Source organism: Convolutriloba macropyga, chromosome 4 (genome assembly GCF_964194025.1).
Source record: "Convolutriloba macropyga chromosome 4, txConMacr16.3, whole genome shotgun sequence".
In the NCBI taxonomy this organism is placed as follows: domain Eukaryota; kingdom Metazoa; phylum Xenacoelomorpha; order Acoela; family Convolutidae; genus Convolutriloba; species Convolutriloba macropyga.
The window spans coordinates 43,466,917-43,479,634 of NC_134471.1; the positions used below are offsets into that span (position 1 = coordinate 43,466,917).

General features: G+C 34.1%; 1 protein-coding gene across 1 annotated transcript; it reads left to right on the forward strand.

Annotated features, from left to right (window-relative positions):
* The first annotated feature begins 1,786 nt into the window (after positions 1-1,786).
* On the forward strand, positions 1,787-4,288 carry LOC142337693 (O-acyltransferase like protein-like). The gene has a single exon (XM_075387137.1). The coding sequence runs from the start codon at positions 1,812-1,814 to the stop codon at positions 4,017-4,019; it is 2,208 nt and encodes a 735-aa protein (XP_075243252.1). The 5' UTR covers positions 1,787-1,811; the 3' UTR covers positions 4,020-4,288.
* The last annotated feature ends 8,430 nt before the right edge of the window (positions 4,289-12,718 follow it).

Genomic DNA, 12,718 nt, shown 5'->3' on the forward strand with positions numbered 1-12,718 from the left:
CTCAAAAATTTTTGCTAGAGTTGGTGTGACTGATATTGGTCGATAGTTTTCTGGTTCTAGTCGGTCTCCTTTTCTATAAACAAGTGTAACAAGGGCTCTTTTCAAAAAATTAGGAAACTTATTTTTGTTTATAAATTCAAGGATGACAAATTGTAAATGAGTTTCAATGGACAGTATCCTATCTTTTAGCGCCCATGGTGGTATATAGCCCGGTCCGGGCGGTTTATGCTTAGGTAGTTTATCAATGACATTATACAATTCTTTTCTGTTGAGTGGTCGGAAGCTAAATACAGGTCCTTCAATTGTTAGGGAAGAATGATTTGGAGAAACGACTTTGCCTTTGTATAATCTGAGCCTCGCAAAACAGTTATTATGAATATTGCCAACCTTTCTGTCATCCTCAACAAAATGACTACCATCCCTTAATTTGTCTATTTTTTCTATTTAACTGTTGAATTTGATCCTGTTTTTGATGAACTTCTATTGTTCTTTTGCAGTTGGTAGCTGCTGAAAAAATTCGTCGTATAATCACATGCAGCTTTTTCAGTTTTCTATTCACTGAATTGCGTAATGATTTGTAAATACTATAAATCTCTGGTTTTGGGTTTTTCTGCAACGCATTAAAAAGACGGTGTTTTTCATTTATGATACCATGTAATTACTCTTGTCAACCATTGCTTTTTTGTACTGCTTTCTACCAACTTCAAGGGTACATGACAACTCAGTATTTTCGATAAATTTCAGAAACATTTTGTGAGGCTCATTTATATGGTACATAGGTGACCAATCTCGCAGCTCAATGTCACGATTGAAATTCGATCTTAAAGTTTTCTTTATATTACGTATCAAAAACTGTCTTTTTCATCACTGTGATCTACCTTTAATGATTACTGATATACTATTGTGAAGTGATCAACTCCAAGAGTCGACTCTAGAACATTGGCTTCAAAAATTTGGTTCTTCGAGATAAAACATTGATCAAATAACAAATATATTTCATCATTTGTCCATGTTGCCTCCGTTTCATTAACGCAATATAGCTCATTGTTTGCTGTGAAAATATCAAGTGACTGTCTACATTTTGCCCTAACAAGTTTATGTATTCTCGAATAAAATTAGATTATCTCTATATGAATACACATTTGAGATTTCTACAGTCATTTCATCCAGAAAAAAGTTAGAAAGATTTACATTGGGCAGTATGCTGCATGAGTAGTTTTTTTGTTAAAGGCTTACCAATTTCAATTCACATTGACTCAAAAAAATTTCTATTGATTGTATTCAAATCATTTCTCATTTTTACTGTAAACTGTTTGGGAGCCAAAATACCTACCCCTCCGCCTCTCTCTACATTAGTTAATGATGATCTTGGTTGGTGAACGAAGTGATGATTATTGCACAGATAAAACTCCGGAATGTCAGTTTTTTTTCATTTATCCTTGTTTCGGTAACAACTAGGAATAAAGTAACAAAAAAATAAAATTTTCAAAAAATGAGACAGTTGCTCATGTTTATTATTGAGGCTTCTTCAATTCATATACCAAAACTTGGGAAACTCCGATTTTCTCCCACACCCACCATTTCCACTTCGTCGTGAGCGAAAATCTGCTGTGCTTTTTCAAAAAGATGTTCTTTGGTAATGATGTGGCATTTGGTAAGATGGTAACCAAAAGCAGGACCATGTTTTTGTTATCTTGTGTTTTTTTTTCTCAACTGATGTTTGTAATGTTTTCGTGATATATTTTTTAGTGATATATTTGAGAATACTGTTGGAGAGGGGCATTTCTTAATTTAGTTTTTCTCTTTTTTAGATGAAGTGTCACGTCATTTGTTTTTTGGCTCTGCTGGTTTTTGGCCATTGCGAAATTTGTAAAAATTGCCCAGAGATAGACAACAGCTATTTCTGTGGCTCTTTGATTCAAGTTTTCGCCTCATTAAACAACCAAAATGAAATAGACAATGAGCAGATGACTAAGCAATGCAGGGAAGATGCTGGAAACATTATTCAAGACTACCGAGTCATCGACGCATGGGGTAAGCCAGAAGCTGGCTTATTTCAAGGAAATAATTTCTGGTTTGGGGATCCTGGTTTGTGTAACTCACTTGATGGAGGTGATTCATCTGCTCGATTCAAATATAGTGATAGATTGGTTGCGCTCAATCTAATCTTGGATTCGTCAAAGGCAGAACTGAAAAACGACCAGCGCATTCCAATTACTTTAAGTGCTTGCCTGCCCGAGTCGTGTGGTGCAAATGATACCGCATTAATAGTAGAGGGTTTATTTGATTTAATTGATAAAGAGACGTCGCATCTCTTGAATGGAACTCAAATTCAATCTGTGATCTTGCCAAGGCCTGGGAAATTTGACTTTTGGTTTTATTTCACATCGGTGCTTTTCGGAGCTCTAGCAGCGTTGATGTTGATTGCTACTTTGTTTGATTACTGCATTGCTCAGAGTACTAAAGCTTTCTCCATGAATGACTGGTTACGAATGGAAGATCCGAGTGATGGCATGGATATTGATATCAACGATGACTTGCAGATTCTACATCAACAACAGGATAATTCATTCGCTAGTTCAGCATCACGATTTTTGGGATACCGATGCTTCAGAAAAACAGAACATTCACTAGTTGCAAATATTTTGCTTTCTTTTTCGCTAAAACAAAACATTCCTTTGCTGTTCAATTGCGAAAGTGGAGCTAAAAACATTGGTTGTTTGAATGGAATTCGAGTACTCAGTATAAACTGGGTTGTCCTGGGCCACACTTTAATGTTTCTTGGCGTTTTCTTTGTTCCTGTTGCACCGGTCGACAACTTTCTGGAGTTTGCGAATGGGTACGCCACTCACTGGACATTTTTAGCAGTGTCTAATGGCACTTTCTCTGTCGACTCGTTTTTTGTGCTCAGTGGATTCCTATTAACTTATTTGTGCCTGCCAAAACTGCCGAAAGGAACTCCGGATTCCGAGAGCGCCTTAAGACGAGTGGCGGAACATGTACTGTTTTGGTTAATGTACATAGCGAAGCGTTTCATTCGTCTTGCCCCTGCGTTAGTATTCCTAACACTGTTTACTATCGGAATCTGGAAAGTGTCCGGTAATGGCATTGGAGCCATGTGGCAGCCATATGAACAAGAAGTCGATGCATGTCGAAAGAACTGGTGGACAAATTTTGTGTTCCTCAGTAATTTTCCCAACACGTGGGTGCCTTGCGACGGCTGGACATGGTATATATCGAATGACTTTCAGTACTTTGTGCTGGCTATTATTCCCTTCGTTATTTTTATGAAGTCTAAGTTATTGTCCGCTCTATTTGTCTGTTTTTGCATCCTGGCGTCGATGATTGCGAACTTTGCATTTGCCTGGGCCAATCATATAGGACCTTCAGTAGTTATTGGCTTTCAAAATCAGGATAATGTACCGAATTATCAAAGCTCTTTCAAGATTACTTTCGGCGACTACTATGTGAGTCCCTTTTACCGATTTGGGCCTTATGGCATTGGAATGCTACTTGGATATTTCAGTAATTGCTGTCCACCGGGAACTTTTAAAATGAGCAAAACTGTTAATTGCGTGTTATGGTTCGTATCGCTGGCCCTTTTGGCGTTTGTCATTTATGGGCTCAGTGGAATGCTATATGGCCATTTTCCGTCGTTTGCCCTTTCTGCTTTATACAATTCTGTCTCTCGAACAGTTTGGGGAATTGGGCTGGCCTGGATTGTGTTTGCATGCATGCACGGCTATGGAGGAATGATCAACTCATTTCTGTCATGGAAGGTTTGGATTCCTTTTTCGAGATTGACGTACTTGGTCTATTTGTTACACCCTCTCGTGATTACATACATGGTAGCAGCCTCGCAGACTAAGTTTCACTACAACAACGTCAACTATGCTTCTCAGTTCGTGGCTGTGCTATCATTCACTTATGCTTTGGCAGCTCTGGCCTATTTGGCTGTCGAATTGCCGGTTGTGAGAATCGAGAAAGCCATCAAGCAAAAGTTGCAGAGTGGAAATTGAGTCTGCTTACAGAGTACAGTTGTAAAGCAGAACTGAAATGATGAAAACTTATGATACAAATCGTGCTGCTTTGTAACCAATCTATTTCAATTTCTGTACACTAGCTTCTAAATTCTATTTTTCACCGCGCCTTCAATAATGGGCAAATATCAATCAGCAACAATATCAATAATCCTTTCAATATTTTGCATACAGAGAGATAATTTTGTAATTGCTAAATTTTGTATTCAACCTGATTGTTTATGATAATTGACCATTTTACAATTTGAGTATTTGAGCCGTGAACAAAATAAGCACAATTACGACCCCTCGACGGTCTTATGAATACATAACCCGATTTTTTTCTTTATATAATTAGTACTATTGATACTAATATCATTTGGTCATGTCTCAGAGGCCAATGGGACCTGATATGAAACAATCACAACCGAACGTGGGATTAAATTATCCGCTTAATCATCAGAAAACATGCTCGTAATACCCAGTTAATTTGCGGACTGAAATGTAGGCGTGAAACGAGATGTTAAGATATGGTTAAATGAATCGGGGTGAAAAAAGTAGAACCAATTATAGGTTGCCTTTATTGTATGAAAGCAACAAATTTTTGTCTTTTTAAACTAATTATTAGGCCTTTTTCGAAAAATTGATTGCACGAATTCGTCAAAACCAACTTTCTTCAAAACAAAAAATTCACCCTTATATTTAAAAAAATTCACTCTTAGTAACGGCTCACTGGCTTCAACTCGAAATGATTATTTCAAAGCACTGCGATGAGCCGCAATTGTGGTAGTCCCAAATATTGTGTCAGAGTTTCACTTTGCTTTTCTGAAAGAACTTCAATGAATCTATCTACCATCTGACATCAAAAGACACGCCTACAGTTTTAACGGATATTTTAGAGTTGGTCGCCCTCGCTGAAAATAAAATCCAGATTACGCTGACCAAAAATGTTCTTACAAATGATTGCTTCCCTGTCAAAATCTTAAATCTATGCCCTGATCTTCTTAGCAAGTTGTTGTATCCTATTTTCTCAATTCTTTCAGTGTTTTTCCAATTTTGTAAAACACTGTAAGACTATGTAAGATAATATTGCTAACTGAAGACAAATTAGCTTCCTTCCTATCGTTACTCAACTTGTTTTTGATTCATTAAAGTTTGGCCGATCGATATATTCATCGTATAGAGTTGTGTGTGGTATCATTAGAGAGCTTTTCAAGTGTACAATATCAAATAAAACGCATTTTGTCGAATTTCTCTTTTTTCAAGCACTCATCGAGGTTTAACGTTTTAGGTTGTTTTGTACACATTTTTCACAATTTTTGTGCAAATTTTTATCACTTGTACCGAAAGATTAAAAAAACTTAAGGATAGTGTTATTGGTTTAACATTTAAAGATTGAATTGTTTGAACCGACACCATTGTTTAAAATTTTATTTAGCTAAATATTTAAAAATTTTGCGGTGGTAGAGACATAAAAACTGATGACAAAAACTTTTTATACCCAGATGAGGGCAATTTTAGTTCTGGCTCCGAAGAGAATGTCCTGGAACTAAAAATTTGCCGGCCTTAGCCTATTTAAATCGAAAATGCATCGCTTGCCTTTGATATTAACATTTTCGATTGCAAAATTATCTATAACGGCTACTATTAGTAACAGTCACGTTATTCAAATGTCGCGCAATGATAAAAAGGCCAGTTTTAGTCTCATCGTTTTTTACCATGAAAAATGATGCCAGTTACAGGCAACTCTACGTTCATTTATTGGTTCCATTGACTATAGAACTCATTGAAGTTTAAATGGGGCCCAAAGGAAAAACATATTTTCTGAGTAATGCTAATGGGGTTAATGGCTCCGAGAAAATGTTTTCGTAAATCTTATGTGAAATTCTGAGATTTGCCAGCATTTGATCTTTCTGTAGTCTTAAAACTTATCCTAATTAATTGAGAGGTGTAATTAGCTATCTAAGGAGGTGTAAGTAAAACCATCTCATGGTTTTTTAGTTGACACCTATTGGCTCTTTATGTCGTTGAATATATTTCTTTTAAATTTATCTATGAATTTTTAACACACCCTTTCATACCTTATTTGTATTCTTGTTGCTTAGTCTCTGTAAGGACTGGTCCAAACTTCTCTCTTAATGAAATAAAAGTTACTCTGTAGAGAGGTTTTGTTTTAACTAATGGCTCATATCACTTTCAGTATGTTTTTTGAAAAAAATATCAGTGGGGTCTTGAAACTTTGCCTCCTTCTTAACTTTATTTCTGTCAAGTAGTAACTTAGCTCTATTAATGACAGGACCCAGCTTATTTGATGTTTTCTAAGTTTTGCTTTTATTTGATCCAATTTTGTAGGGTTCTGACAAATTTTGAAAATTGACCATTCTCAGCGGCTTCCTATTGAGGCATAAGGGAACTTTTTTAACCCCTTCAGTGGACACTTGATAGATTTTATAAAATTGAAAATATTTGTTTCAAAAATATCAAGTTGATTTTGAACTTTTTACTTTCTTTATAGTTTAGACTCATAAATGTTTGTTGCCATCTTCTTTCTTGTGAATGAAACACTTTCCTCTGCTGGTTTTGTGCTTCAAGCGATTTTTTTTACTTTGGCACTGAGTTTTCATTACAAAATTGTGGGATTGGAAATTGGTTAATGCATTTTGATCTTTTTGCTGTTATTTTATATTGCCACTTTGGAAACCTGCCCTAATGGTGTTCAAAATAGGCATAAGTGTATATATAATATGTTTTCCGTTAATATCTCATGCTTTTAATGGCTTCAAAATTTAATTTGTGTTTTTGCATTTTTTGTGGGTTTTTTGTCTTGCCTGTTTTTGTTTTGTAATTTTACCACTTATTGTCTCTAAAGGCAGGTGATTTTGGGTTATCAAGCAGTTACAGGTGAATCCATCCTAATTCTTTATAGTAGAAAGTTGATGGTTATGGCTTCGGAATTTATTTGGTTTTAAGATTCAGTAGATTTTTGAGCTTCGCCCCTTGTTTTTCATTTTGTCGACTTGTTGCCTAGTATCATTAAAGGCAAGTTGCATCATTAATGGCAAGTAATGACCCCCAACGGTCCTTTAATAGGGCATTAATTAATTCATTTAGGTCTGATTTTGTGACAATTTTTTAATATGAGTGGGCTCGGAGCATGTGCGCAAAATCACCATGAAATTTCAACTGGTTTCAGATTGGAAGAAATTTTTGACCATCTTTGATTTATACGCAACAGCATCATTTTGACGGCTAAGATGATGGAATTACATTTCGTAATTTCTCTTAATTTCACAATAACCTAGAGTACTCTTTTCGGGCATCTGACAAACATTTTTTGTCCATATGATATTATGGTACCTTAAACACTGATCGCCTAAAAATTCACGTCGCGGTAGATGTACTTTCTAGGCACATGTACTTTCTAGGCACACCATTCTGTAAAAACAAGAACGGCCCCCTGAGCCTGTTATGTAAATAAAACATTAATGTAATTTTTGAAATTGAAACAGCCGAAAAAAGTTAGGGCCGTTCTGGTGCGCTGCCTTGAAGCTTTAAAAACACTCATGACTAACTTCTTTGGATTCTTTTGACAGTTTGGAGTTCTTCCTTTTGGTTTTTGAGCGAAGCTGTTATTTAGATGAGTTTCGGCTAGGTTATCTTATATTTCTACACCTGAAATGCACTTGTATTTGGAAATCTGTAACCAGCTTTGCGAGTCTCAAAAACTTTCCAGACAGTAAAAAGGGAGAAATGGTTTACTGAATTTAAAATGTTAAAAATAGAGGCTCGTTAATGTGCGTTCGCACATGATGTTCCGACCCGAGCTCATCTACATTTTTGATTTAATTGTCAACCAAATGAAGAGAACAGAAATAACTTTGAGTTTAAAAAACTCGTCACAAAACCTAACTACTAATTGAATTGCATAATGCCATGCATCATTTCAACACTCACGAGATCTGTCATTAAAAAGACTACGAGAAAAAACAAACAACAAAAGAAGCCAATACCAAAAATTTTCGAGGCAAACACTCAATATCTAAAATTGAAAGCACCTAGTAACAACGTCAAAATGCAATCAGATAAAACCTTAACTAAACAAACTTACTTTTTCCTAACTATACAGCAGAAGGAAATTTTCCTTAATGAGACTAGGTCAAGGGTCGACAACGAGAAAAAACAATGAGCCGAAATTCAAAAATCAACATTTTTTCAACCAAATGATTTCAAAAGTCTTAAAAATCATTAACTTATAACAAAATAATTGATAAATTCAGCAGAATTTCATTATAAAACCAAGGGGACCTGTCTTTTGTTAGACTAAGCCATGAGAACGGACTAAAGATACAAAAAAACTCAAAAACTTGCGAAAACACAAATTATTGCAGCCATTAAAATCATTAGCTATTATCTGAATAATATGTATTTTTATTTCAGTTTTTATCTATACTAATTCAGATGAAATTATACTGAAAAAATAAATAAGTTCATTTGGGCCACATTTGAAAATCCTTGGGATCTGCTTGTTATTACCCGAATATGCTAAAGAAGAGAAAAAAGCAAATATAAAACCAAAAAAAAACTTTTATCAAAACGCATTTTGTCGAACAAACAAAACATCAGTAAATAGATAAGCTCAGTAGACATGTTAATCTTTCAAATACAAGGAACTGGATGGGACCTCTCAATGATGAGAACAAGTTATAAGTTGAAGAAAAGAACAACAAAAACAGAAAAGATTGAAAAAAATGTATAATATCATAAACCTTATGACTATTGGCTATAAACTGACTGTTTCGAGTAACATCATTCATTCAATGCTTAAATACATGCTTATCAGGCCGGTCGGCATTTTACGGCTTTATACAGAATAAAAAAAAGGCAGAAACAGCGGTCAGAGGTTAATTCCTTAACAGCAATCGTATTCTTCCTTTTGAACAATATGACTTCAAAAAAGCATACAGTATGAACAAATACATTAAAACCACGAAATTTTTCGTGAAAACCCGTAGTATCAACGCCATTAAATCCAATAGATTTCAGCGAAAGCTAATAATTACGCTGAATTATACCTCGATGGGACGAAAATGATGTTTGTCATTCATAAGTCATCAATATGACAGTACAACATGTCACTGACTGTGAAAACAATAACAAACACAGGAAAACGCCAAAAATTCAGTAGAAAAGTGCGAGAAATTGTTGGTGCCATTTAAAACATAAGCTTTTCTCTGAAAACATTTTAAATGATCCATTGAAATTCTTATGCCAATGGGAGCTATCAATATTCAGATTATGTGATAAGATTTCAAAAGGAGCCAAATTTAAGAAGAAAAATATCAAAAAAATAATAAATATGAAAACTCGTGCATCGAAGGCATAAAACCAATAGCTAGAATATAAAACCTCCAACTAAAAAAAATTGGGTGAAGTAGACACGAAACGTGTCCTTATATTACTGAGACTGACTTACAGTTCACTAAAAAAAGGCGACGATTGGTTAATGTTCGAAAATTTTTTTAAAGGCTTGACAGACTTTAAATTGAATAGCTTTCAACTGAAATTAATCAATACGCTCAGTTATGCCTCAATTGGAGTACAAATATGTTTCTCAATCATAGCTAATCAATAAGACATCACAGTAAGTCTTATGACTATGAAAACAACAATAAATTTAGGCAAAAACCAAAAATTCAGTAGAAAAGTGCGAGAAATTGTTGGTGCCATTTAAAACATAAGCTTTTCTCTGAAAACATTTTAAATGATCCATTGAAATTCTTATGCCAATGGGAGCTATCAATATTCAGATTATGTGATAAGATTTCAAAAGGAGCCAAATTTAAGAAGAAAAATATCAAAAAAATAATAAATATGAAAACTCGTGCATCGAAGGCATAAAACCAATAGCTAGAATATAAAACCGCTACTTAGCAAATTTTCGTTGAAGTAGGAAGGAACATGGTCCCGCCATTACTGACACTGACTTACACTTCACGAAAATAAGTTTACAATTGGTTAATATTATAAAAATTTTGGAAAATATGGTCTTCCAAGCCATTATATTCAATAGCTTTCAACGGATGTCAATTGTTACGCTCAGTTACGGCTCGACGGGAGGACCAGGCTCATAATCAAGAATAGGTAAACAATAAGACATCACAATAAGTCTTATGACAATGAAAACAATAATATATATATAAATAGGCAAAAACCAAAAAATACTTAGAGAAATGCAAGAAAGTGTCGAAGTTATTTAAAGCATACGTTTTTCTCTGGAAACCTTATCTATGATCCAATGAAGGTCTTCTGTAAGCCAATGGGAGCTATCAATAATAAGATAACGTGATAAGATTTCACAAGGAGCCAAAATTAAGAAGAAAAACAACCAAAATAAAAAAATTATGAATACTCATGCATCGAAGTCATAAAACCAATAGTTAGAAGATAAAGCCTCTAAGTAAAAAAAATTTCGTTGAAGTAGACACGAAACGTGTCCTTATATTACTGAGACTGACTTACAGTTCACGAAAAAAAAGGGGAAAATTGTTAATGTTCAAAAAATTTTCGAAAAATTTTTCAAAGGCTTGACAGCCATTAAATTGAATAGCTTTCAACGGATATTAAAAAATACGCTTAATTATGCCTCAATTGGAGTACGAGGATGTTTGTCATGCATAGGTAATCAGTAAGACATCACAGTAAGTCTTATGACTATGAAAACAACAATAAATATAGGCAAAAAACCAAAGATTCAGTAGAAAAGTGCGAGAAGAAATTGTCGGGGCCATTTAAAACATAAGCTTTTCTCTGAAAACATTATCTATGATCCATTGAAATTTTTATGCCAATGGGAGCTTTTAATATCAAGATAATGTGATAAGATTTTAAAAGGAGCCAAAATTAGGAAAAAAAATATCCAAAATTAAAAAAAAAAATTATGAAAACTCATGCATCGCATCGAAGTCATAAAACCAATAGTTAGAAGATAAAACCTCTAACTAAAAAAAGATTTGGTTGAAGTAGACACGAAACGTGTCCTTATATTAATTACCTATGCGTGACAAACATCCTTGTTCTCCAATTGAGGCATAACTGAGCGTATTTATTATTTTCCGTTGAAAACTATTCAATTTAATGGCTGTCAAGCCTTTAAAAGAATTTTCGAAAATTTTTTTGAACATTAACCAATCGTCGCCTTTTTTCGTGAACTGTAAGTCAGTCTCAGTAATATAAGGACACGTTACGTGTCTACTTCACTCAAATTTTTTCTAGTTAGAGGTTTTATCTTCTAACTAAAAAAATTGGGTGAAGTAGACACGAAACGCGTCCTTATATTACTGAGACTGACTTACAGTTCACGAAAAAAAGGCGACGATTGGTTAATTTTCAAAAAAAATTTCAAATTTTTTTAAAGGCTTGACAGCCATTAAATTGAATAGTTATGCCTCAATTGGAGTAGAAGGATGTTTGTCAATCATAGTTAATCAATAAGACATCACAGTAAGTCTTATGACTATGAAAACAACAATAAGTTTAGGCAAAAACCAAAAATTAAATAAAAAAGTGCGAGAATATGTCGGGGCCATTTAAAACAAAAGTTTTTCTCTGAAAACATTATATATGATCCATTGAAATTCTTATGCCAATGGGAGCTATCAATATTCAGATAATGTGTTAAGATTTCAAAAGGAGCCAAAATTAAGAAAAATATCCAAAAATAAAAAAAATTATGAAAACTCGTGCATCGAAGTCATAAAACCAATAGCTAGAAGATAAAACGGCTACTTAGCAAATTTTTGTTGAAGTAGAGAGAAACATGGTCCTGCCATTACTGACACTGACTTACACTTCACGAAAATAAGTTTACAATTGGTTAATATTATAAAAATTTTCGAAAGTACGGTCTTGACAGCCATTAAATTCAATAGCTTTCAACGGATGTCAATTATTACGCTCATTTACAAATCGATGGGAGGACCAGGCTCTTTATCAAGCATAGGTAATCTATAAGACATCACAATAAGTCTTACGACAATGAAAACAACAATATATATATAAATAGGCAAAAACCAAAAAATACTTAGAGAAATGCAAGAAAGTGTCGAAATTATTTAAAGCATACGTTTTTCTCTGGAAACCTTATCTATGATCCAATGAAGGTCTTCTGTAAGCCAATGGGAGCTATCAATAATAAGATAACGTGATAAGATTTCACAAGGAGCCAAAATTAAGAAGAAAAACAACCAAAATAAAAAAATTATGAATACTCATGCATCGAAGTCATAAAACCAATAGTTAGAAGATAAAGCCTCTAAGTAAAAAAAATTTCGTTGAAGTAGACACGAAACGTGTCCTTATATTACTGAGACTGACTTACAGTTCACGAAAAAAAGGGGACGATTGTTAATGTTCAAAAAAATTTTCGAAAAATTTTTCAAAGGCTTGACAGCCATTAAATTGAATAGCTTTCAACGGATATTAAAAAATACGCTTAATTATGCCTCAATTGGAGTACGAGGATGTTTGTCATGCATAGGTAATCAGTAAGACATCACAGTAAGTCTTATGACTATGAAAACAACAATAAATATAGGCAAAAAACCAAAAATTCAGTAGAAAAGTGCGAGAAGAAATTGTCGGGGCCATTTAAAACATAAGCTTTTCTCTGAAAACATTATCTATGATCCATTGAAATTCTT

Coding starts and splice junctions, on each gene's coding strand:
- LOC142337693 (XM_075387137.1), top strand. CDS start 1,812: ATGAAGTGTCACGTCATTTGTTTTTTGGCTCTGCTGGTTTTTGGCCAT.